Here is a 25158-nt window from a genome sequence, read left to right as displayed (position 1 = left end):
CATTATTTACCGCCCTCGAGGATGGAAAGGATTAGCCAATCTATTCTATATCGGGTATCTACTAGTTCCACTTTAGGAAGGCGGAGACCCGGCCACTGGCTGTATCAGCCCAGTAAGCCAGTAAGCCAGTACTCCCGTCCTCCGTATCCACCGAGTCCACCATCCACTCGTCCGGGACTTCTCTGCAGCTGCAGCAGCTGTAGCCATGCAGCCATGCAGCCCCCTTGGCACCTTCCCGAAGAAAGACCGGTTCAAGACCGTCAATACTCGTCAACACCGCCTTCTTAGAGAAGCCAACCAATCAGAAGGCAAAACTGCCCATTCTGACTTGCTTCTCTCCGCCTTCCAACCAATCATGACTTTCCCTCATTTTCACTCACTCCCCTTTTACGCAGGGTGTTACATATTCCATGACCCACTTCCTTCCACTCCCCGCCGACAAGCCTACATCAGGAAATAGTCAAATCTCCCCTCTAACCCAACTCGGTCATTGGAGGTGCACCACTCTCTAAGGCCCCAGTTCGTGTCGCTCGTTGACCTCGTGTTACCAGAACTGAACCCCCCCCTCCCCTTCTCCCTCTCGTCGCCCCCCTAATCTTCTTATTATTTGTGGTGATCAGCTCCCTCGCCCACCTTGCATTACCGATCCCGACTATAACGTATACTATCCACCAACATCCGGCTCTAGTTTCGCTCTCCTACGCTCCGACCGTTTGCTGAACCCGCCCCGCCCTTTTTTCGCCTGGTCGCCCCTCGAGGGAGCCTGCGATGCTTCCCACCAAATCCCGAGCAAGCTGGAGGAATTTCGGTATTGGCGATCGTCGGTTCGGCATGCTGTAACAGGTGCTTCTTGACTCTTGACGTCGACAACCACTTCTGTCCTCTATCGCGAGATGTCTGGCAAAACTTCAAGGTTGGAAGATTCCACACCGGCTTTAAAAGCCCCTGTTGCGTCTGATCCTTCGGGCCTGGATCCTTCCAGTAAGTCGATCTTCTTGACTGTACCTTCAATGATCCCGCATGGCTAATGTGAATTCCCCCCTTCTGTAGGACAACCCGGAGATACGGCTCAGCCCGGCAAACCGAGACGACGACGGCGTCCGGCTGACTCGGGGCCTCAGCCAAAGAACCAATTCTACTTTGTGGACTCATCCTCATCATCGAAGGAGAAACGTGCTCATGTTATGCGCCACCATGTCCAGGAAAAGAGAAAGCAGCGCAAATTATCCCACGAATCCCTGCAGCCTGAACAGATCCAGGATGCATTATCATGGCAGACGACGAAGGATCCGGAATATGAAACGGACCCTCAGATGGAACCGGCAGTGTCTGGTGCCCAGGGCCCTCCGCCCGATCCGAATTCTTCGGTATGATACCAACCTCGATGCGATTTCGTCGACCTGTTCTGCACAAGCAGGCAGGTAGGCATGATACTGCCAAAACATATGCTTACATTATTCCCAATGTACAGTTGCGAATCAGGTTTTCAAATGTAAACCCGGCTCCCCAGTCGGCCGTGTCCTTACAACTAGGCTCACCCAGGACAATGCTGGATGCATCCCGAAAAGATCCGTTTTCTAGCCTACCCATCGCCCACGATCCCGAGAATCTTGAATTGGTGGACTACTGGACGACAAAATTGACTTATTGGTCCGGTCAGAACCCTTACGTCAAGAACCAGATCTTCCGAACAGCCATGGACCATCCCGTCACGTTTCAAGCCGTCATCCTTACCTATTGTGCTCGGTGGAAAGCTCAAATATATGGAATTACGGACAGCCCAGAGGTCATTCGGCATGTTGGACAGTCGCGAAAGAACATCGACGACGCCTCCAGAGGTATTACACAAGTCCCTCCCGATCAATTGGCTATGGCTCTATCTGGAATGGCACTCGGAGAGGAACGCTTCGGCGATAAATCAGAGGGTCGACGTTGTCTTGAGCAGGCCCTCCACCTGATGCGACCGCGTCCTGGATTCAATCCATCCGTGGAGGTCTTTCTCCACTATGTTCGGTTTATTATGCTACCCCAAAACACCGAGATCGACCCAGCAGACCTTCAATGGCTAGTATCATTTTTGTGGGGTGCACAAAGCCTCATGCAAAGGCACAGCTCCCCGGATTACCTGGCCCACACGCCGCAAAGACGCGATGCGTTTGAAATGCAGAGTCCGCTGTTCTCCCTTTTGTCTAGTGGGCCACGACCATCCCAGGTGCCGCAAGCTGCTCGGATGTACGTGGTCCGTGATGCTCAAACACAAGAAATCAGTCGGACGGCAGCGTTAATCTACATCACCACCGCCCTTCGGGACTTTAAGGATTCGGCCAGCAAATGCGGCCGTTTCATACAATACTTATGTACGACGGTTGAGCATCACCAGCTCGATCGACAGCACGCCTGCGAAACGCTGCTTTGGCTACTACTTGAGCAAGGCTGCGATCCCGACCTGCAGGCCCACGAACGAGCATGGTCGACAGGAGAGCTGCTTCTAACACACAAGCAGCTGCGACCGGACCAACAATTTCACTTCAACGAAATTTTGATGAGCTTTTTGACTCTGCGGGCACCCATCCGTGGCATTGACATCTTCGAGAAGGAACTCAACAAGGGCGGACTCTGGTAGTAGGGTCCAGTCAATGAAGAAATGATGATATTATCTTGAATACTATATATATATATGCATATTCGGAGTTTGATTCCATTAAAAATGCCATATGTGTGTGACTTTTTGTGCCAAATGAACAGCAATTTAAGGAGGGCTGCTAGATGGACCATGGGCCCTTCTGAGTCCAGATTAGTTAGTATGTAATCTCTTTACAACTTTGGATACACTTAATCTACCTCTAGAGCGATATGAAAGTTTCCAGGCCCTTGTTGACCTTTCTAGTCTCCGCCCTCCTAATTATAGCAGACTAGTACCTACCTGAGATGGAATAGAGTAGCTACTATATACTGTATCCTGGGTAGGTACTAGTCTAGTATTAGAAGACAGTAACTACCTAGGTAGTTAATGGTAGACAACCTTGGAATAGACAGTTAGAAACCTTTGTATTGCTACTCTAGACATAGATTGAGTATATCTAACTTTGTATAGAAATTACATACTAATCTGGATTCAGATGGGCATATGGTCCATTTAGCAGCCCTCAATTTGAGGGTTGAAATGTACGAAATCGGCGTTGCCATCAGGACAGGCACGAGCAAGGTGGGCTTGGCAGGACCCGACAACCAGGATGGGAAGTGTAAGCGTCATCCACCGCGAGCCCCAGTGGGGGTCTCTCTCTGGTACCAGGGCCCGGCACCCCTTAGCCTCGGCCCCCTAACACGGTTGAATTTGATATCAGAACCAAATGGATGACCTGTCCACGTCGATCGTGGTTCACGCTGAATGCAGTGTGCGGTGGGGATCGAGCGGAGTCCCGAGAAAAGGTTCTCCGAGGTTACTTCCCACACAAAACTCCCGCGAAAGGTACCTGGAGATACCCAGGAACGAGATCGCATTCATGCGACTATCTCAGTAAATGGACTGTCGATCGTTATGCACCAGTCTCATCAACGATGACGATAGCATATTATCCCTACGAGTGGTCCGTGGTTGCCCACATTCCAAGGGGCCCTGTGACAGCGAGCCCGAAATGCAATTCAATCTGGGGCGCGTCAAGAAAAACCCGATAAGACATTAGAAACTTCAAGTTCCGAACAGTGAAAAAAACAACTCCTAATCGCGTGTGTTAGTGGACATGGCAAATTTTGATAGTCCAAGCGCGGCCCATGGGTAGCTCAATGCTAGGCAATAGCGCAGCCCACTAGCTACCACTAGCGTCTTTTGCATCTCTGGTCCGATCGATTGGATCCAGCTCAGCAGTTTCCAGGCTGGCTGATGGGTACGGAGTACAACACTATTTGTGATATTCCTTGTCGCATATCATTGAAACTCTCACACTCACGCTCACACTCCAATCCCGAGATCAACACACCGCTAAGAGCTCCACGGCCTACGAGTCACTTCGGCAAATAACTTCCCCACGAATCTCTTTTAGGGTCTGAGCTTGATTTCGCAAATGTGGGAAAGGTGGACAAACAACCCTGGATTCCCGCAGTTTCAATGTGTGACTTGATGTCGTTATCCCGCATACTCTCACAGCAGACTAAAGGATTTCGAATTGAACGAAAGGGTGATCATGCTATAGTGCTTTTTATTTGAGAAGATCGGCAAGCCAGACCTGTTTCGGCCGGCTTGCCCAGAGCTCGTACGGCTGGGGATTTAATTTGTTTGTGACGCAGTCTGTGGCTTGACGTGGCTGGGCGCGGTCTTCTCCGAATCTTTTCTTGATTCTCTCCCTTGCCGCCAGCCCAAAAAAAAAAACATCCGATACATGAAACGATCTATCATATTGTAGCACTGGCAGTTTCAACATCAGTGGGATACGACATCCAATCTCATAGAGTCATCGATTCCCAAAGGCACCGAGGTATCCAGGGAACCGGACGATCATAAGACGAAGCCCAGTGCGGGTGTAAGTCTGGATCGACCGCTCACTCGCCACGCCCAAGTGGATACACGACAGGGGGTAAAGGAGACGCTATTTACTCATTGGTAACCTTTGGAGAGCTCTGCGACCCCCAACCCCTGCAAGAAAAGAGAAAGAAAAAAATACCAAAAAAAAAGAGATGCTCCTATTACGTAGCCCAAGATCGCAGATCGCATCACTTCAGATGCCCCTCCCTTTGTGAAGCTTAAACCCGCCCTACCTTTCTTTTCTCGCTGGAATTTTCCTCCTTCTTCTTCCTCCCCATTCATTCTCATCGGGGCAACATTGGGCCAACATCGTGCCCCTTCGACATACGACACACACGTGCAGCTTCTTCAACCTCTAGACACCTGAGGCTTTCCGAGTTCGACTTCAATCTTGAACTTCGACTCGGTTATCCTACACCATGGCAGACGTCGGCGCCATGCACCGGCTGTTCAGCCGTGCCGTACGTATTGGCCATCTTTCAAATCGCGATGACTTTGGCTAATTTGCCCTAGGATGACCCCAGCGAGTCCTCGAATTCCCTGTCGGGTTTCTTGACCACCTTGGTCGTTAACATCGTCATCTTTGCCGTGATGGTCATCGTCTTTATCATTCTGCGAAAGAGCCAGCGTCGCCAGTACATGCCCCGAACCTACATTGGCTACCTCAAGCCATGGCAGCGCACCCCGGAATCCCCCACTGGCCTGTTTAGCTGGATCAGTGCGATGTACCAGCTCCCTGATACCTACGTTCTCCAACATCACTCTATGGATGCGTACCTCCTGCTGCGATTCCTCAAGCTGGCGTCTACCATCATGTTCGTCGGCTGCTGTATCACCTGGCCCATCCTGTTCCCCGTCAATGCTACCGGTGGTGGTGGTAAGCAGCAGTTGGATATCCTCAGTTTCTCCAACGTCGCGTCTAATTCTTATGGGCGTTACTTTGCCCACGCCCTACTTGCGTGGATCTTCGTTGGTATGTAAGCTTCCCGCGATCCATTGAACTCACCATTGACTTGCAATTAGGTTTCATTTTCTTCCTCATCACTCGCGAGCACATTTTCTACATCAACCTGCGCCAGGCATACTCTTTCTCGCCCGCCTATGCCAACCGTATCTCTTCGCGCACTGTTCTCTTCAGCGCCGTGAGCCAGAACTATCTGAACACAGACAAGATTCGTGCTATGTTTGGTATTGAGAAGGTCAAGAATGTTTGGATTGCTACCGACACTAAAGAGCTCGAAGAGATGGTCAAGGACCGCGACGCGGCTGCTATGAAGCTTGAGGGCGCCGAGACTAAGCTTATCATGATGGCTAACAAGGCGCGCAACAAGGCATTGAAGAAGAGCGGCTCCGCGGAAGAAGGTTCCGAGGAGAATACTGATCTCGGCCAGTTTGACGACGAGTCTGGCTCCGTCGCTGCTCGTTGGGTGCAAGCCAAGGACCGCCCAACTCACCGTCTCAAGATGCTTATTGGCAAGAAGGTCGACACCATTAACTGGGCCCGTTCCGAGATCGAGCGCCTGAGCCCCGAAATCGAAGAGCTCCAGGCGAAGCACCGTGCCGGTGACGCCAAGCTTGTTTCCTCCGTCTTCGTTGAATTCTACCAGCAGGCTGATGCTCAATCTGCCTTCCAGTCTGTTGCTCACAACCTGCCTCTGCACATGGCTCCTCGTTATATTGGTCTGGACCCGACCCAGGTTATTTGGGCCAACCTCCGCATTAAGTGGTGGGAGCGCATAATCCGACACACCGTTACTATTGCCTTCATCGTCGCTCTTATCATCTTCTGGGCCATTCCGACGGCGGTTGTTGGTGCCATCTCCAACATCAACAGTCTGACTGATATGGTTCCCTTCCTGAAGTTCATTCTCAACTGCCCTCCAGTTATTCTTGGTGTTATTACCGGTCTGCTGCCTTCCATTTTGATGGCGGTTCTAATGGCGCTGGTGCCTATCATTATGCGACGTACGTATCTCTGCGACCCTGTTTATTTTACAGCATACTGACTGAAACCATAGTCTGCGCCAAGTGGGGTGGTGATCCCAGCCTGGCTTCCATTGAACTCACTACCCAGAACTTCTTCTTTGCTTTCCAGGTTGTTCAGGTCTTCCTGGTGGTTACTCTGGCATCTGCTGCCACCAGTGTGGTTACCCAGATTATCAAGAACCCTAGCGACGCCGCCAGCCTGCTCGCCAACAACATTCCCAAGGCCTCCAACTTTTACATTTCCTACATTATCTTGCAGGGCTTGTCCTTCAGTGCTGGTGCCCTTCTCCAGATTGCGGGCCTGATTATTGGCAAGCTTCTGGGCAAGTTCCTGGATAACACCCCCCGCAAGATGTACAAGCGCTGGTCGAGTCTGGCCGGTCTCGGATGGGGCACTGTTTACCCTATTTTCACTCTGCTGACTGTTATCGGTATGTGATGCCTATCTTGAAATTCCCATCAACCTTACCATTGTCGCTAACTCGTAATCCAGGTATCATTTACTCTTGCATTGCTCCTCTTGTCATGGGCTTTGCCACCATTGGTCTGTATCTGTTCTACTTTGCGTACCGCTACAACCTGCTGTACGTCTCGAACGCCGATATTGATACTCAGGGTCGCGCCTACACTCGTGCCCTCCAGCACCTGACTGTCGGTGTATACCTGCTTATCGTGTGTTTGATTGGTCTGTTCGCTATGGCCTCTGGATCTAACCAGATTGCCGTTGGTCCTTTGGCCCTGATGATCATCCTTTTGATTTTTGTCGTCTTGTACCACCTCTCGATGAACAGCGCCATGGAGCCTCTTCTGAACTACCTGCCCAAGAACATGGAGCACGAGGAGGAGTCTCTCCTGTCCGAGGAGCGCACCAAGCTCAGCACCGAATCGCACTCCAACGGTGTGAACAACGGTGTCACAGTCACAGACAATGGTGTCAGCAACGTTGATAGCGGCGTTGCGGCTGTCGACTCCGCCGAGGCGGAGAAGGGTCTTGGCCACACCGAGGTCTCGGACGCGAAGCCGAAGGCGAACTTCTTTACCAAGTTCCTGCGCCCGGATATCCACGCTGACTACGTCACATTGCGCCGTCTGGTTCCCAGCCCGCTCGATGTCGCTCCTTACCCCGAGGAAGCCGAGCGCAACGCCTACTTCAACCCTGCCATCAACTCTCAGGCTCCTCTTCTCTGGATTCCCCGTGACCCTCTCGGCATCAGTCGCCAGGAGGTTGCTCACTCTTCCCGCGTCATCCCCATCACGGACGAGGATGCGTTTGTGGACGAGAATGCCAAGATCACTTGGGACATGGACAAGGGCCAGCCCCCCGTCTACGAGGAGAAGATTTCCTGGTAAACAATTTAATTGTGTCGCGGTCTTGCCGCGCGCGATTTATTGTTACTGGATAATCTCTATGTAAAATTGCAGTTACTGTCTAGGTCTTGACTTTTGGTCCTACTTTGATACCCGGTCGACCAGATCTGATCTATTCACCAATTTGGCCCTTGAATTTTGGGACATCTGGTAGGTTGATGGATGAGATGATCTTGGTTGGCTCCCGATTGGGACTTTGTTATTGTTTTTTTTCCAGTCCCCAATTTCTCCGCCTGGTGTATACTATTCTTCAGGTGGGAGGACTTGGGTCGACTCTTGTTTCCTATATTCATCTTATTTCATATTCGTAATTGCGGCTGATGTATACGCGTCATGTCACTTAATGTTTGAGACGGTCTCCATGAGACTGCGATTGATATCTACCCTAGGTAAATTTATGAAGATGAGTTTATTATGGCATTGAATGTACTATATTTCCTATCATATTCTTCGTCGTAATCGTAGCGGTTCCATCTGAAACAGACTTGGCTTTGAAGATAACCTGCAGTGTGTTGGTAGCAGGTGAACCTTCAAGTAGAAGGCAACGAGAGCCAGCATCAAAAAGTATCGAGCAAGCAATCAAAGCCGACGATTTACAAGACAACACAGATGATGACTGATGGAAGTCTGTTCGGCACGTTTAAACCTTCTGATCGCCTGATCTCCCGGAGCTACTCGGTGGTACCTTTGTTGTGAAACTCTCAGCGCGATCGCGTTCGATGCCAGCCGCGACTTGGTTCTGCTCCCCGATCGTTCAAAGGTCACTGATCGGTCCCCTTTTCGATCCATGTATTGTAAGTGTAAGTATATACGCAGCATACATAACAATGAATACTTGCCAGGACCCTCACCTCGTCAATGAGGTACGGGTACTAGTAATTCTGCACTGACCTGCATCCCGTGCCGAATGCAAGTGTTACCAGAGGCGCCAATTCCTGCCACGTCAACAACCATCAACCCCATCCACATCATCCATTTCCAAGGCTATTTAGAGTGGAAATGGCGATCCATTTCCCTCTCCCCTCGCCTTGCCCCTCCTTCCCCCGAATCCTGCACGGAATCCCGTGAGTGGCAAACAAACACTAGCCAAGATGTTATCGAAAAAAGCCCGCTCTAGCCTTGGGGAGGTTGGTGCCTTGCCCGTGACTCAAGTATGGGACGACGGCGCTATTTGAGAGCCCGAAGCCACTGCCATCATCCGCCGAGAGCTCCCCCTGTTGCGGCGCACTGGTCAAGTCAACCAGTTGACCGGGCTGATTTGGTTGCCCTTGACACCAGTGATGAACAGAGCGCGGTGATACGAGTACAGACAATACAGCGTGTATGTATGGACTATCCAACTGCTAAAGTTATAACTTACACTGGTTCTCCCTGGAACATACCGCCCAGAAGTACATACATAGAGAAATTACTACTAGTACCCCCGAGTCTACTGTAGCTGTGTGTATCCTTGTCCCACTTCCTCCGTACACAAAGCTCGACTCATCCCATGACCTCTCTCCCCTTCAACCACTGGCATTCTCAAAAAAAAGGGCGAAAGGAGTGATCTTAAATTTCCGCTGCCAGCCCCCAAGCCCGCACAATGTGAATCCCGCAGTTAGTGTATGCCACTGCCTTAGCCCACCCACCACAACCCCTCTCTCCCTGCTGCATCGTACTTCTGTCCCTTCGTTCAACGCGGTTGGAATCAGTTTCCAGGACTGCCTAAATTGGAAGGATATGGCGACTCCACCATCACCGACGAGTGATAGTAGAGAAGAAGGTCCCAGGGGTGTGGCGCGCGGGGCAGGATGGGGGACGTGCTGTGAATGCGATTGGCTGGACCGTGGGGCACGGAGTATAACAGTATTGAACGTATTAATATACGGATGTTGGATACTGACATACATACCGTACATACATACACTACTGTACACAGACCGAGCTGGTCACCCAAGTACCTACTAATTCCGTTCGTTAAGCAGAACTCGACCCTGGAAACGGTTATATTAACTAGTGGAGAAAAAGTGCTGAAGTATTCAAAGATAGGATAGACCTACCTTCTTACCCACAGGAGAACCCGTTGCCCGCGGATCCATATCCACTCGATTCATACTCGTAGACTCGGCTACTAGAAACTCGAAACAAGGACCTTCGCGCTTTCTTCCTCCATGCAGTATGATACTCGACCCCGGAACTGTTTGATGCAGGTAATCGTCAAGCAATAACCCTGTCCCTCCAACCTGACAGGCCAAGTCGGAAATCAATTCAAGAAATCAGCTGCCTCCTGCATTTGCCTTTGCCATTGTCTCTGCTTCTGCTTCTGCTTCTGCACCTACGTCTTCCTATGCCATTCTGATAAGATCGACAGTTATGCGAGCCGTGTCTACATACATAGATCCGCCACGCCCTATTGAGGCTGGCTGCCTCGTGGGAGTCGCCACACTATGGTTTGCACGGACAATCTGGAACATATCAATTTCTTTCTCCCTAACCCTATGTATACATAACCGCGAGCCAAGTACGGAGTATACGGAGTCCGAAGTGTTAGAACAGAGTAATACCTCTCCGGTTGATCAAGTATGTATACTATAACCACTTCACTATATTTACTAGTACTCCGTACCCACTAATCTAGGCCCCCATATACCGTTTCTTGCAGGGAAAATTTGACAAGTGCAAGCAAAAGTGGACTGAACTAAACTGAACGGACCCCTGGGCACACCGTACTCCGTACGGGCACAGCAGCCCAACTAGAATTTCTTCCTTCAGGGCTTCCTTCTTGCTTTCTTCTTTCTTCTTTGCCTCGTTGGACCCGCTCGCTACCTACGGAGCATTACATAGTATACGGAGACCCATTTGACTCCACCTCCCTCCCGCGCGATGCACAGCGGGCGCAGAGACACGTACATACTCATACATGCTTCGCGCTACCATTTTCTAGGTATGTTTGCTTCTGCTCCAGTCTTGGAAGCGTTACAGGTCTATCTACGCGAACGCCGCATGTACAAGGGCCTCATCTAGTTATTGACCGGACAGTTTCACTTTCGGTAGGGGGTCGTAGTTGAGCAGAACGGATGTAACAGCAAGCCCCTGGGCGAGAACTCTCAAACGGCGGAGCGGAGTTTATTCAGGGTACGAATACTAGTATGCATGTAAAGACAGATACTTAGGGAACAAAGCTCAGATCTTCAATGATGTTGAGAGCCTGAGGATATTTCATACGATTGAGGGAGGGAGGGGCTTACCTAGGTAGGGTGTACCATTGCCCGGGTTTGGAAAGAATTTGCAAGGTTAGCTTTTATGTACGGAGTAGTATGTACGTACTTCGTACTACTACTCCGTACATGGGGTGAGTACGTATGTATGGAGTACGCAGTGCTACCCTTCGAATTCTCTTTACAGCGATCCTGATCCTGGTCCTTCGGGCTGTCTGCGCGCATACTTGGATTAGTAGATCGTTAGTTAGCTGGTCCCAACCACTTTGCTACCCCCGCAGTCCGCTCGTTGCATTGACCGTGGACACTGAATCCACTCGCGAACTGCATGTTTCTCCAACTACGTGCCCAGCGGGCAAATCATGACATACTAGTACTGGAAACTGAGACGGAGACAGTGACAACGGTTGTGCAGGCAGCGCAGGCCCGGTCCGCAGGGAAGGCGAGAATTAATCAAGTCCAACTTGGTACCGCAGCTCTGGGTCAAAGGCGCCAATGAAAAAAAAAAAAAATCTTCCATCTTCCATTTCCATGATGGTGGTTAAAAAAGTAAACTATGGTATATTGTACATACAAGACGAGAGAAAAGAGGCGAGTCTGGTTTGATCTCGCTTGTCAGAAATGATGTCGCACTATCTGTCTGCGTTGTTCGTGTGCGGGGCTCGCATGAGCCTCTACAGAGACGGACTCGACGTAGTCCAAAGAGTGAAATCTTTTGGAACAGAACTCGATTTTCCCCAAGACAGACAGAATAGATACTGGACAGGGTTGCACTAGTGAACAGACCCGTGTCGAGAAATGTCCAAGGTGCAAGATACGACAAGAGCATATCCAGATAAAGACATTGAAATAAACGTAATTAAAGATTGAAACGCCATTGCCGTTGCCAACGCCATGCTTGTCCGGGCAAAACGAGGTACTCATGAACCAATGCAGAATGATAGACAGGAGATGGAAAGAAATCAAGCCCGGTATCAAGTAAAGAAAATACCTCCCAAAAGAACAAGAGTAAAAAGACCAAAGCATAACAAGATAAAAAAAGTGAATGTCGGAGTGAAACAAGAATCAAAGAGAGACGGATTGGTATAGTATAGGGCGCATTCACCCAAGTGCCGTAAGTAAAGTCTGAAATCAAAGTGCAAAAGACCAAGATAAGAAGAAGACGTGTCCTTGAGAGAAGTTGAAAATCAAAAGTCGAAAAGTACCATGGTATCAACCTGCGGTAATGCATTTTTTTTTTGCAGGAAATGGCTTCACACACGCTAAATCGCTAAGAGGTGACCGAGAGCGGCCTCAGAAAATGGAAATCCCCGCGGCATCGTTCCAGACCCATCCATCCACCTTCTACACTCGAATACGCGAGGATCGGAATGCAGACAGGTCAATGGACTCGGCCGATATGGAAGACGTATCGTCGACTTCGATCATACCGGGGGGATTCTGAGGTGGGCTTCTTCGCGGAGGCTGTGATAGCAGCGATTCTAGCGAGACGAGCGGCGGCCGGGTTGGGGGGTGGTTTGGAGTCGGTTTCCTCAGTTGATTCAACAGGTGGCGATTTGGCCTGTTCTTCCTCCTGTTTCTGTTTCTCTTCCTTGAGCCGCTCAACTTCTTTCGCAACCATTTCCAAAAGCATTTTGAATTTCTCCTCGACGCCGTCGAGTTCGGTTCCGCAATCACCTGATCGCAGGACCTGGTACGCGGCTGTTTCGCAGAGTCCGTGAGCTACCTCCAGTTGCTTGTCGGTATAGTCGAATGGCGATTCTTTGCGGATTCCAGATGTCGATCCAGTCACGCCGACCAGGCCGGCGCCGGTGCGGGTGCTGCGGACACAGGCTAGCGAGGCCAGCGCCGATGGCTCACCTCCGGCCGCACTGCCCGTGAGCGCTGCGGAGCGGTTAAGGAGGCCCGCGCGTAGGCCCCCCTCGCGACATTGTTCCCATCTTCCCGCGTCGGATGTTGTTCCTAGCAATACCGATGTCCTTGACGATCTCGTCGAGTGCTTTTTGGGTGTGGCCGTCGTATTCGATGATCACGTTATGGCGGGTGCTGACGAAGGTGTGTCGGTCTCCGGAGTCGATGGAGGGGGCTTCGTCGGTGCCACGTTTGCGACCGGCCTGTTGGTTCGGGTGGGTGTGTCTCGAGTCTGAGGTCTTTTCTCTGTTCCTGTTTCTGTTTCTGTACTTGTCTCTACAGCCGTCTCTGTCTCCTCCACAGCTTCCTCGACTTTGGGGTCATCTCTTTGGGCGAGCGGGACGAAGTCGTCGGCGTGGATGGAGACAACGGAGCTATTCTTTCGGCGGCGAGGTTTCGACTTGTAGGATGCGTGGCGGCGATAGGCCTCGGAGTATTCTGCGTGTCTGGCAGCGGCGTGGTCGGCTAGCTGTGAGACCCGAGTGATCCAAGTTGGGAGATTTGTTTCGAGGTGGGTGAAGGCACCCAGCGCATCCATCGATGATGCCATGGACATGTCGGGACGGGGAAACTCCTCTCAGTTCAGGAGGTTCGACAGAGGCCCAACGGATCGCAAAGAATTATCCGATGGGCTTCTCAGGGTGGAAAAGGAGTGGCGGAATAATCCCCTGGGTGATTGTCTAGGGGGGATGGTCCTTTCTGTTTGTCGAGAAGTTGGTTTATATTTTTTTTACGTGGCGTCGTTGCGTCGTTAGGAGGGCGAAGGCGGAGTCGAAGAAACACGGGGAATTCGGGAGAGTGGGAAGGGATCCTGCGGCGACAGCAGGGATATTAATGGTAACCGAAGGCGACGGATGGGTAGTCGGATGCGCAATAGACGGTGTAGATTGTAGATCGGGTTGAGGGGTTGCGAAAAGGAAGACGGGGAAGGATGGAGAAAAGAGCGCAACGCAGAACAGAGCAAAGCAGTGCAGCGCAAGCGCATGAAGGGTATTAGAGTATCAGAGTATCAGAGGTACATCTCGACAGTCACCAGCCAGTACAGTGTGTACCCCGACCCCTGCGTATGTGTATGTGTATGTGTATGTATGGTAATATTGCCCGATACTGGTATTGGTACGGGTATTTATACTGAAACGGGTTACGAGTACATACATATCCCCTGTCGACGGGAGAAGGCAGTCGTGATTAAAATAAGATAGTGTATGGAGTACGGAGTAATGTAAATTTAATATTGAGGCCAACTGCATTGTACGACTTGTCCCACTGTAGCAGACTGATTGGATTTGGGCAAACTGTCACTGTTGCTGTCAACTGTCAACGGTCAACGGGTGCATCTCCATCGACTCCACAAGGAGCGGTGAAGAGGGTCATGCATGCCCCCCCCTCTTCCTACTCCGTACTCTGAAGGAGGAGAAATGTATGACGCTCATCTTTTCAGGCTTTTGAGACGGGGTGGTCTCTCTCTAAACATGGAGAATAAAAGAGGGCGAGAGAGGACCGCCTGACGTAGTACGGAGTACTCCTCCGTACATATTCAACCATGCTATATGGTTACCCTCGAGCCCATCTATTCCTCGCCCTCGCTTGAACAGGCTCGGCAGTGTGCAATGTGGGCAATCCTACGCCGTAGCGAGGTCGACCATATGCAGCCGAGCCTCGGAATTGGATGCACGTCGGAGACAAGGATGGGACGAGACGAGCAGGGGGCGGGCGCCTTTCCCAAGAGGGACATGACACGTAACGGTCGCTCTGGATTTTCATTTGGGGGCTAAGGGTGTTGATTACAGAAGAATGGAGTTACCGAGTACTCCATACTCTGTACTGTGTCATGCTCTAGTATGCTAGTTAGATACACTGCTCCGTGACTGATACTCACTGTCAGGTTGAGCGCGGAAGGCCGGGACTGCCCGTGGAGAGCTGGACGGGTGGCCCCGCCGTTACGATGGCCGCTCCTCATTGGTCCATCGCTAGCCATCGGTGCCCGTCGTTCTGCGGGAAGTGCGTACCGCCCCCGTCTCGTATTCTGTACGGTCAAGGCGTTGTCCTACATTCCAAAGCCACTTCCCCAAGGACATCATTGTTAGTACGGAGTATCAGACAAATCAAATATGCGCAGAAAAGGGGGCAGCTGAAAACTGCGAACTCTCGATTGATGTCCCGTGAGATAAACTGACACTGATTTACTATTTGTAACTTGAACTCATGTGTCATTTATTACTGTTAGTTTTTGTCGAGAATTTAGTCTTTTCCCTTGGAGTTGTTAAACAGCAAGCGTTGAACAAGCATGCCAGCCTATCCAGTTCAGTCAATGAGACGGATATTCATTGACTTTATAGCATTATAAGGCGTTCAAGTTTGTTTAATAGTCCACAACCCGGGGTAAATTATTGATTGCAAGCTTCCTGGTATCTCGCTGTCCGCCGAATTGACAAAGAGTATATACAAGCTAATATTGACATGTCGGAAAAATAAAGTCAACCTGATACTAACCTACTGTCCTAATCACTGGTAGTTGAGAAAAAATCAAGCTACAGTTTGTCTAAAACAAGCCTGGAATATGTAAAACTTCAAGTTCAAGTTGTGTTTGCTACTACCAGAGGAGGAGTCACATGATTGCCTACTGCTACTAGGATATAAATAAGCTGAATGTCCTTTTTTCCCCCATTACTGGACAAGGTATTTTCTCTTGTTATGCGTCTATTTAAAATCTGGAATAAAATATTTCACTTCCCACCTGGCAGATGAGTTGGCGTTGGATGGTTCGCCCAACCATGTATTATGTCTCCGTTGATGTCTTTCAGGGGAATATTCGGTACCGCTTTCCACTTTTAAATGAAGGTTCTCTTGCCGTGTATCTTTTGAGTATGTTTCTTCTTTATCTGAGATACATTGAATATTTTTGTGTATTTTTAGCTCTTTAGAAGTAAAAGATACATGGAAAGGAGCCTTTATTTATAACTGGAAAGCACCACCGACTATTATCCTGAGAGACATCGATGGAAACATGATTCATGGTTGGCCGAACCATTCAAGGCCAAGCCACTTTTCTGCTTCGTCAGCAACCACTCGATGGCTGTCGATAGTCGTGACTGAATCGAACATTCCCGAGCTTTGATTCGGACATGAAGCACGCCACTGCGGATTTTTAAATCGATGAACCCCTTTTAAAACTAGCACGTGTGTATGTACTACCTGTGAAGAAACCTTGGAATACGATGGCTTGAGCCCCCTCTTTTAAGAGGTCGAGCCAGCCTTGAATGATTGCGAAAAGCATGCTGGGCCAGTCCGAGTTAAAATACCAAGACTGACAAATAATTGCAGGGCCCGATGCGATCGTGATCTCACGACGTATATATATTAAGAAGAAACCTGATGATGATCCTCATAATGGATGTATTGAATCAAAATAGCTATTCATTATTGTGGGCCGAGGCATGCCCTGAGCATCCATTGGCTGCAGACCAAGATCGTAAATCTGGGATCAAGCAGAAGGATTTCCCGCGTGAGAGAGAAATGCAGAAGCCCAAAGCAGTGAAAGATACAGATCTTTCTCCATTCCGCACTGCTCACAGAATACTAATACCGCTTAATTTTTTTCTACTTCTTTTCTCTCTTTCTCCTCGCGAAGCTTCATGGTTGCTTTCCACTGCTGACACTTTTTGCCAAGCTTTCTGAAGGAGTCGTCAAGACGCCTGAATAACTCTATTCCCTCCTCGATCAGATTCATAGGCTTTTTGAATAAATCAGGTTCAACCCCTAGGTGAAATAGGTTGGCTGAGAGAGTGTTGGAGCTGGTTGGATCCTCTGTAGACGTAGACACATCACGTTGACGAGCAGCGGTGCGAGCAGAGGACCGAAGGGGAGTTGAATGAGAGGTACTGAGAGTTCTCAAAATATCCTGAACCCTAGCGACAGCCTGATCAGCATCGTCCCGGGATTGATCTAGATGGATTTTGTCGCTGTCGTTGTCGCTGGCACTGGTATCGACAGGCATAGTGTCAGATGTGGAACCGAGAGGCTTGTCCTTCTTCAGGAGGAGGAGGGTAATGTTAGCCCAGATCGACTGCTCACTCGACTTCTCTGAGTTATAAGGCTGATTGTGTGATTTTGGAGATGTAGGTTGACTTACCTTCATGCCGCTGGAACCCTCCACATTGATTTCAGAATGAGTCTTTCTGGGGGTAGGCTTTCGAGATGGCATGGCTTGTTCTGCGCTTTTGCTAAGCATAGAATTGGCTATCACATGCGTGCATTTCTTCTTGCTATGGCGACAGGAGGAACACGCTGCCCCCTTCCGACGAACTTTGCGGTGTTTGGTGTAGGATGTGCTAGAGATGGGGGCTTTGTCTGCTTGGAAATCGGGTTAGGGTCACTTGAGCGTCACGTTGGGGAGATTGGCAAGGTTCTTGACCGATTTGTTCGGGTTGAGTTCTGGTTTTGTTGCCCATTATGGGAAATAGACACACAAAGATGAATTAGATTGTTGAAGATGGGTGATGGGCTGGGGTGCTGAGGGAACAAAATAAATGGAGATTACAGATTTGGGGGGCGACGGGTGCACTCTTCAAAGGAACACCCTCAGTTTATTTCACTGGTGCTGTTTACTAAGAACCACGATTATCTAACCTTGACATCTCTTCTAGTAATCTTTGTCACATTTCGGGACTTAATGTTATTGACAATTCACTCAGGTTCATAATCAATATTTTTGGAGCCACTTGATTTCATGGCCATACTTCTGTCTCAATCCAACCGGACTGACCTTTTTCGGCATTACTGCTACTTCGAGTCCATTTCCATCTCCGCATGTCTTCCTGGTTTGAAAGATCCAGTCGCTCGACCTCCTCTGGTTGAATAACCACGACCCTAAAGTTCCCCCGAGCCACGGGGTCGTGTAAATCTGTCACTCTCTGTCCCATCTGCAAAGCTGGATCCTTAGGATCCTGGGATCGAGGTAGCCCGGGAGATGGAAATTTAAATGAGCCTTTGACAGAGGTTAGTTTGAGATCTTAAAGGCATACCGATTGAGAAATTCAAGCGGAAAGAGGGGCAACGAGAGTGACATACCTCTTGCGAGTGGCGAGTGGTTCGCAAAGTACTTCGTAGTCGCTCTATCCCAAGTCCAATCACTGATAGAACCATCACAGTTCTTCTTGACCCTCAAGAAAGTGTGGAGCTCCTTGCGGGCGTCCTTTTCCCGTTCCAAATCTTCTCCTCTCGGATCGCCAATCGCAAATGCCTTCCCCTTCACCCGCCATTGGGTCATCACATCTTTCAACCAGAAAACAGCTTCAACCGCATGGCCGGAAGTTTCGAGTTGGTCTAGCTTCTCCATCCGAATATCAGTAGTAAAGCATAGCATGTCACTCTCATATGTATCCGGGTTACCGCCATCTTTGACCTGCTGCTCCATATCTTCTTTTGATTTCGGGTGAAGCTTTACTTCCGGAAAAAAGCCGCGACAGCCACAAGTACGGACACGGGGAATTGGTCTCTGATTCTCGTCAAATCCCACAGTGGCAATTGTGAATTCGTAGCCTGGGGTTTGGTCCATATGGGACTTGAGCAGATCGCGCCAAGGAGCTGGCGCGTTATCGGCTGTGGCCATTGTTAATGAAGTCGACATATGTTGTGTCGACCTGACTTGTGTATGGGATCCAAGTGATAAATATGGATTGGTTGTTCTGAGCTGCCCGGAGATAATGTGTAGTCTGTTCAAGGACTTGGGAAAGGCAGGTTTCGGTGGCATTCAAATGAGTCAACAGATTTAATCTTGGCGTATGCGCTGACAGGCGATGATGCGTTCTTGATGCAGGAAGTCGAACGGGTTTCAGGCGCTCTATAACAAAATTCAATCCGGCACCCACCAGAAAGGAATATCGTGGTGGTGATCGGGAGGAGGTGGTGGTGTTGTTCAAAGCAAGAAAGTGTTGGAGGTGACATCAACCCGACGGGTGGTCCGTGCTCGTCCTTCTCGCAGTGGAAACTCTTGTCAGTTCAGAACGGGATTTAACTACAACGCCCGCTTGACATGAGCTCCGGACTGCTCTTAATTGAACAGTTCCATCCAGGAGACCTCTTCTGGAAGCGAGTATTGAGCTCAGAGAATATCCGAAACCCCAATGCCATGTGGCAACTCCAAAGGGTATATGCTAAGGGCATTCTGAGCAGGGGGACCCCTGCATCTGCCTCTCGAAAATATCTCTATGGCCCGAAAACGAATATTATTACCAGCAGGTTCACCATATTGCCCCGACGGTATTCGACAGTGCCAGATGGCTCACAACAATGGCCCGTTGATTTCGTTCCAACCCGCCTGGAATTGAAATCGCATCCACTTGGATGGGAGGTCCTTCAGCAAAGAGTCGAACCATATTTTGCGCAGAACTGGAAATTTGCAAGCGAAAGAGAGAAGAAAGGATTCCTTGCCTTGGGATTCTCTCGTGCTCTCAATGAAATGTTCCCGCTCATGCTAGATGATCGCGCTGAATTGACGGGGAAAATGCATTACCTGGCCCTACTGGTTGATGGTGAGTACTCCAAGTCTGCTATTGCTTGAGACTTACTAACAGTAGATCAGACCAACTTGATAAGATGGAGATGTCAAGCCTGCTGCAGTACCGAGAGCGAGTAATGGCAATAGCACGCGGCGAATTATCTCCTAATAGAAATTCATGCCTGGAATGGATGCTACATGATACACTAACTTCTATGCGAAGCATTGATGAGGTGCTGGCGAACGACGTTACTGAGGGGTTTTGCACCCTTCTACAAGGCCAAACAACCGAGAATCGCCTGACAGTGAGGCATCTGGGTCCCTATCTTGAATATAGAGAGGTCGACGTTGGAAGACCGTAAGTCAATTCAAACGTGGAATACCCAAGAGAGGCAAGTGCTGACTACATGAAGCTTTTATCCGACTCTCATTAGATTCAGTGCAAATTTACATCTAACCTCAGCCGAGATTAAACAGGCTTCTGCTCTTGAAAGCTGCACTTTTAGGTTCATGGGTGCTTTCAATGATATCTATAGTTGGGAGAAAGAATGGAAGACCTACGAAGAGAACAAGACTGACGGAGCACATCCATTCTCTGCGATCTTCATACTGGCAAAAGAGACGGGTTTATCATACTCAGCTTGCAAGAGAATGATGCTTGTTTACTGCCGGGAGCTGGAGCTAGCCTTCAAACGGTCCGAGGAGGAAATACGCCAGACTAGCCCGCCCCTCCGACCAGAGATGATCAAATACATTAGGGGCCTGGAGTATATAATGAGTGGAGTTGAATCATGGACAAAATGGACACCGCGGTATCAAACATAGGATTAATATGCATCAATGTCCTGACATTGGCAAAATGTGTACATAAAAACTAGACTAGGAAAGGGGGCCAATCAACTTGAAGCAGAAGCAGATCCTTCATTAACAATCGCAGTCTCTTTCTTCTTGGCCTCAATACCACTGGCACCATAGAAGGAGATAAACGCCATACCAAGGAACGCAGACACGCATGAAAAGACCATTGCCACGATACCCTTGGTGGTGAATCCGGCGGGGAGCCAGTCCACCTGTCTATTCTGGCCAGACAGATCCAGCCAATCTTCTGTGTTAGCGGCCGCATTACCCTCATAGGGTACACCAGCGACTCGGCAATTATCATAAGCCTGCGAAGATACTTTTTCTTGTTCTTGGAGTTGTTCTGGTGCCTCGACAAGGACCATGGCCAGACCCTGGGACAAGTGCCAATCGATGTGGCAATGGAAAAGCCAGATACCGGGATTATCCGCCACAAATCGGAGTACGAGATAGCCCTGGGGCGGAAGGATGAATGTATCACGACGCGGAGGGTACTGAGGGAAGGAGTCGTTGGTGGATGGGTCGTATGGCACGGGGTCTCCATTGAGATAGTCATAAAAGTGTGCGCCATATGCAGGGGCACGATCAATGAGCTGGACGTTATGTCCATGCAAGTGGAACGGATGGGAGCCAGTATCGCCGTTGTTGAGAATGATCTCGACCACTTGGTTCTTTTCGAGGATAGTTGGATGGGTGAATTCACCGTATATTTCGTCGTTGTCAGAGTAGTTTCCTGACGAGAGCACCGAATAAAGTGTCGGGACTTTGGGCTTGGTGTAGGAGATGTTATTCAAAAACGCGTAGCCAGCACCGTCGGCAAGGTTTTGCATGATCACTGTCACATCGATAGTAAGGTCGGGCTCAGGCAGCAGCTCCATGCGGTCGTAGGGCACAAGGCTCATATCGTCGACAGGAACTAGCGAAGAGGACTGATCTACTTTCATGACTGCCTGAGGGTGGTCGGCAGTCTTGTTATACTCCAGCCAACTGGTGACGTTGAGCTGAAGATCAGATGGGATTGTATCGAGAAGCTGCGAGTCGGCGACCATGACGATAGGATAGTTTTTCTCTGTGGAATTCTTGGCTTCTACCAGAATGGTGTATCGCTGCGCAACAGCAATATACAGAGTGCTGGCCTCAGTAGGTTCGGTATAAACACCGTCGATTTCGACAATCTTAAAGGTGTGATCCTCAATGTAGAAATACTGAGCGACAAAGGCACCGACGTTGATTAACCGTAGGAGGTACGACTCCCCCGGTTTCACTGGTAGGCTCGTAGATGTTGTATCGTTTATGAGAAACGCTTGGGGAACAGGCTCTGCGCCAGTAGGGTTGGTAAGAGTGATCCATTTGATATCCTCAATGAGTTCATGGTACCAGTCACTCATCGTCAGGGTGTACTCCTTGTCGTACATATCGTTGAAGTATGCATCCTTGTCATGCACAATCAAGGCTTGCCGATAGCCATCAGGGTAGCAGTTGTTGGTATGGCAGTGGTACCAGTATGTTCCATTTTGGTTGATGGTAAAGTTGTATGTGAAGGACTGGCCTGGTGGGACTGGACACTGAGTCACCATGGACGCACCATCCATCCCATTAGTACCATTTTGGAACATGCCGTGCCAATGAATTGAGGTATCCTTGTTGCCGAGGCCATTGTACATGTTGACCACGAGGCGGTCGCCCTTGTCTACCTCGACCACGGGCAAGGGCCATTGACCGTTGATGCCGATGACTTTGCGATCCGTCATACCGTCCGGGTTGGCGGTTACCCAGGTGACATTCCAATCATAGGTGACTGTTTTTGCCTGGATGCACTGGAACAGACATAGTAGCGTCGCAACGCGGAGAAGCGCGCCTACCACCGAAGACGCCATTGCCAAAGAGGGCTCTTAGTTTGGCAGATGGGAAGAGGGAAGGGGGGGGGAAAGGTAAGAGAAGAAGAGCCGGCAGGACCACGCAAGGAACTGGGGGTAAAAAAAAGATCAAATCAAGTCAAATCTGCCGCGCCCAAAAAAAAGAAAAGATCTAGCATTCCCATCTGACTGGAAAGGTCGTGCGATAAGATTATCGATCTTACCGTTTCCCTGCGTCGTATGGTACGGAGGTGGAGGTTAACCCTTTGAGGGGATGGGGTACGCATACAGTGTAAACTGCAAATTACAAGGGACAAACGCGGAACCAAGGAATCAGACCACCCGATCCAAGCTGCGAGGTGGGTCCTCTGCTGCTGTCGCGGGATAACTCATACATGTTGGCCCGGAGAGACGCAGATCCGTGTGGGCTGCCCTGGAGCGGGAATAGGCATAAGCATACATTCCACAAATGCCGAGCAGGGCGAGGTGGACGGTGGACGGGTAGGGAATTTGTTTTGCCATATTTCCCTTCCTAGTATCTGTACGGAGTACAAGGCCACAATGATGGAGATCAACAGAACACGGGACGAGAAAGTGGAAGTGGAAGTGGATGGGCGATCCAATGAAGGGTTCAAATTTCAAGCCTTTCGCTACGGGGCCAACCCCCGCTAAGCATTGCTAAGCCTCCCCACGCTAGCCACCTGCCTGTTCGGTGCTGGGCATAAATTACGAGTACTCGTTTTTGCATTTCGTTTAAGCTTGTACTAGCATGTCTTGAAGTTTTAGTGCTGGAAAATCTCTGCTGGGACATAGCTTTGTTTCACAACATCATTGCGCATTATGTACTAGTAAAATCTGATCTTCACTCTCAATAATAACTACACTAGATGCAAATATGTACATCGAATCTCGCGACTTTTTAAGCCTCGGATTGTTTTGCAGTGGTAGAAACCTCTGCACCAGCATTTTTCTCTTGACTCAACACGTTGTTCGAACCAGCTCCACTGGCCACGGCAGGTCCAGCATCTGCCTCGTAAGGCTCGTAAGGTCGTCGGAGGACGAATGCTCTGCCTCGAGCCTTGACGACTGAGACCTTTTGCATGGCAGGGTCAATGTATGGCAGATGACCCCGACGCTCGCGATACATCATGCAGGCGTAGGCAACCATCACGCAAATCCAGTATAGATTGTATCCGATCACCGAGCCAAGGGTAGCTGAGTTGGTCCACCCCAGCAGGGCATTGAAGATACCCCATCCGCCACCACCGCCGATTTCGGGATTGCAGCAGTTGACATGCCAGACACTCTGTCGGATGTCGTAGGATCCCGCGCCGGAACCGGTCTCGGAGGTATCACCGCCAACCAGCTTGTTCCATGTATTATTTTGGAAGTACCAAATTCCGCGTGAGAATAGACCACCGGCGACGAGGTAGAGGAAACAGGTTGAGATGATGAGGAAGATCTGCATGGATGTCTCTCGTCCACCCCTTGACACAGGATTAGCACTTGTTTTGTGTTGCCAATGGGTTACTTGAGCTTCTTCTTGACTTACCTATAGATCAGATAACCGACAAAAATACCGGCTGCCAGACCACAGAACACGGCCAGTGGGAAAGAAGATGCTGGAAGCGCAAGGCCAACACCACCAACATAGACAACGGCTTCCAAACCTTCGCGCAGGACGGTGATAAAAGGAAGCGTGAACATGGCATACCTCTCTAACCAGCGCTTAAAACGGCCCTTGCGCGTTAAATCGGGGTCCTCGCTCTGAGGTGCAAGGGCTTTCGCAAGCTTGACGCGCCATTTGTCTTGCAGCTTCGAAACACGTAGTAGCGCCGCGCCCATGATGGTGATAATTAGGGAGGCAAGAATTCCGAGCACACCCTCCCAAATATCTTCCGTCTGCGAAAAGCTATCGGTTCCAAGGCCATAGAAGGCACCAATCATACCGCAGCCCACAGCGAGACAGATAAATAGACCAATACCGCATCCTAGCCAGACTTGTTTGACAAGCCTTTTGTAGGTGGTTTTATCCTCATCGCCTCCCAGTGTCTGCTTCAAAAAGGCGAGTAAAACCGAGACAACGACGGTTGTCTCTAGACATTCTCGGAAGCAAATGAAGAAGACTGCGCGGTCGCTTGAAGTTAGACATTATCCCTTGATCGCAAAATGCTGTCTAGGAGAGCATTGGAATAGAACTCACCGGTGACAGCAAAGACTGGATTGTTACCCGCCATTTTGGGTGCTAGGGTACCGCTGTCCTCTCAAGAATATTGACTGAAACAACGAGGAAGACGTGGAAGAAAAAAAAGTAGTTGAAGATACGAGAGAGAAGTAACTGATTGATAAGGCCCGTGCTCCCAAAGTTCCCGCGGTTGCCCAAACTGAAAAATACTAGCGCGGCCCCGCCCACCCGGTATCTGATCAAAGTCCGACGATCGCAGTTGCTCGCTTCGTGTTTTTTTCTCTAGAAAAAACTTAATCTTCCACCCACAGGCTGGCCCCTGCTGATTTATCTTTAGTATCCCACTTGAACCGCCCATTTTGCTGGGAAGGGCAGCGAGAATGGGACGGGAAAAAAAGAAAAAAAGTAAAGAGTGACGGGTTAGAAGATCTTCTCTTAAATCACGAGCTACGAAATACCCTGCACCAAATAGATAGGGACGGCAGGCAGGGATTGGATGCTGACTGGGACCAGTGAAAATCTTTTATTTCTCGTTTCTCGCAGTCCCCGCAACTGCCGCGGTTGACGGTCCCATGGGATATCACCAATGCCCAATCTCACAATATGCACGTGCGTTCAGGATGTCAAATGTAGTCCGTACTTCTGAATCACACTGTGGATTGTGGTAGGATGTGGAGAATGGCGCTGGGCTAGATGCCTCCGATACTGCGCCTTTTTTTGTCCCATCCGCGGGTTTCTCCCTGCACTTGGGGATTCCGAGTCGGGAAATGTCGCAGCTG

The 25158-nt window shown here is 49.8% G+C and overlaps 8 protein-coding genes across 8 annotated transcripts; 3 read left to right on the top strand and 5 right to left on the bottom strand.

The window, feature by feature from the left end:
* Positions 1-893: 893 nt before the first annotated feature.
* Positions 894-2623, top strand: N7509_006016 (uncharacterized protein; the record flags this gene model as incomplete). Its single annotated transcript, XM_056630653.1, has 3 exons — positions 894-981; positions 1051-1367; positions 1472-2623. 3 exons carry the CDS (start codon positions 894-896, stop codon positions 2621-2623), a joined length of 1557 nt encoding a protein of 518 aa, XP_056489955.1.
* A 2315-nt stretch (positions 2624-4938) lies between these two features.
* N7509_006015 (uncharacterized protein) lies at positions 4939-7855 on the top strand (the record flags this gene model as incomplete). Its single annotated transcript, XM_056630652.1, has 5 exons — positions 4939-4980; positions 5033-5492; positions 5543-6484; positions 6538-6936; positions 6999-7855. 5 exons carry the CDS (start codon positions 4939-4941, stop codon positions 7853-7855), a joined length of 2700 nt encoding a protein of 899 aa, XP_056489954.1.
* Positions 7856-12451: 4596 nt separating this feature from the next.
* On the bottom strand, positions 12452-13537 carry N7509_006014 (uncharacterized protein; the record flags this gene model as incomplete). The annotated part of the gene is given in 3 exon segments (XM_056630651.1): positions 12452-13032; positions 13043-13213; positions 13252-13537. 3 exon segments carry the CDS (start codon positions 13535-13537, stop codon positions 12452-12454), a joined length of 1038 nt encoding a protein of 345 aa, XP_056489953.1.
* A 3033-nt stretch (positions 13538-16570) lies between these two features.
* N7509_006013 (uncharacterized protein) lies at positions 16571-17185 on the bottom strand (the record flags this gene model as incomplete). Its single annotated transcript, XM_056630650.1, has 1 exon — positions 16571-17185. One exon carries the CDS (start codon positions 17183-17185, stop codon positions 16571-16573), a length of 615 nt encoding a protein of 204 aa, XP_056489952.1.
* A 523-nt stretch (positions 17186-17708) lies between these two features.
* Positions 17709-18592, bottom strand: N7509_006012 (uncharacterized protein; the record flags this gene model as incomplete). Its single annotated transcript, XM_056630649.1, has 2 exons — positions 17709-17968; positions 18052-18592. 2 exons carry the CDS (start codon positions 18590-18592, stop codon positions 17709-17711), a joined length of 801 nt encoding a protein of 266 aa, XP_056489951.1.
* Positions 18593-19015: 423 nt separating this feature from the next.
* N7509_006011 (uncharacterized protein) lies at positions 19016-20305 on the top strand (the record flags this gene model as incomplete). Its single annotated transcript, XM_056630648.1, has 3 exons — positions 19016-19514; positions 19565-19838; positions 19915-20305. 3 exons carry the CDS (start codon positions 19016-19018, stop codon positions 20303-20305), a joined length of 1164 nt encoding a protein of 387 aa, XP_056489950.1.
* Positions 20306-20376: 71 nt separating this feature from the next.
* On the bottom strand, positions 20377-22215 carry N7509_006010 (Iron transport multicopper oxidase fetC; the record flags this gene model as incomplete). Its single annotated transcript, XM_056630647.1, has 1 exon — positions 20377-22215. One exon carries the CDS (start codon positions 22213-22215, stop codon positions 20377-20379), a length of 1839 nt encoding a protein of 612 aa, XP_056489949.1.
* Positions 22216-23113: 898 nt separating this feature from the next.
* N7509_006009 (FTR1 family protein) lies at positions 23114-24431 on the bottom strand (the record flags this gene model as incomplete). Its single annotated transcript, XM_056630646.1, has 3 exons — positions 23114-23681; positions 23747-24320; positions 24398-24431. 3 exons carry the CDS (start codon positions 24429-24431, stop codon positions 23114-23116), a joined length of 1176 nt encoding a protein of 391 aa, XP_056489948.1.
* Positions 24432-25158: the final 727 nt, after the last annotated feature.

Source organism: Penicillium cosmopolitanum (assembly GCF_028827165.1).
Source record: "Penicillium cosmopolitanum strain IBT 29677 chromosome Unknown utg000006l:49.0-5199605.0:1.0-5204138.0, whole genome shotgun sequence".
NCBI classification, from domain to species: Eukaryota; Fungi; Ascomycota; class Eurotiomycetes; order Eurotiales; family Aspergillaceae; genus Penicillium; species Penicillium cosmopolitanum.
Note: the sequence above shows the minus strand (reverse complement) of the source record. Positions and strands in the feature narration are given on the sequence as shown.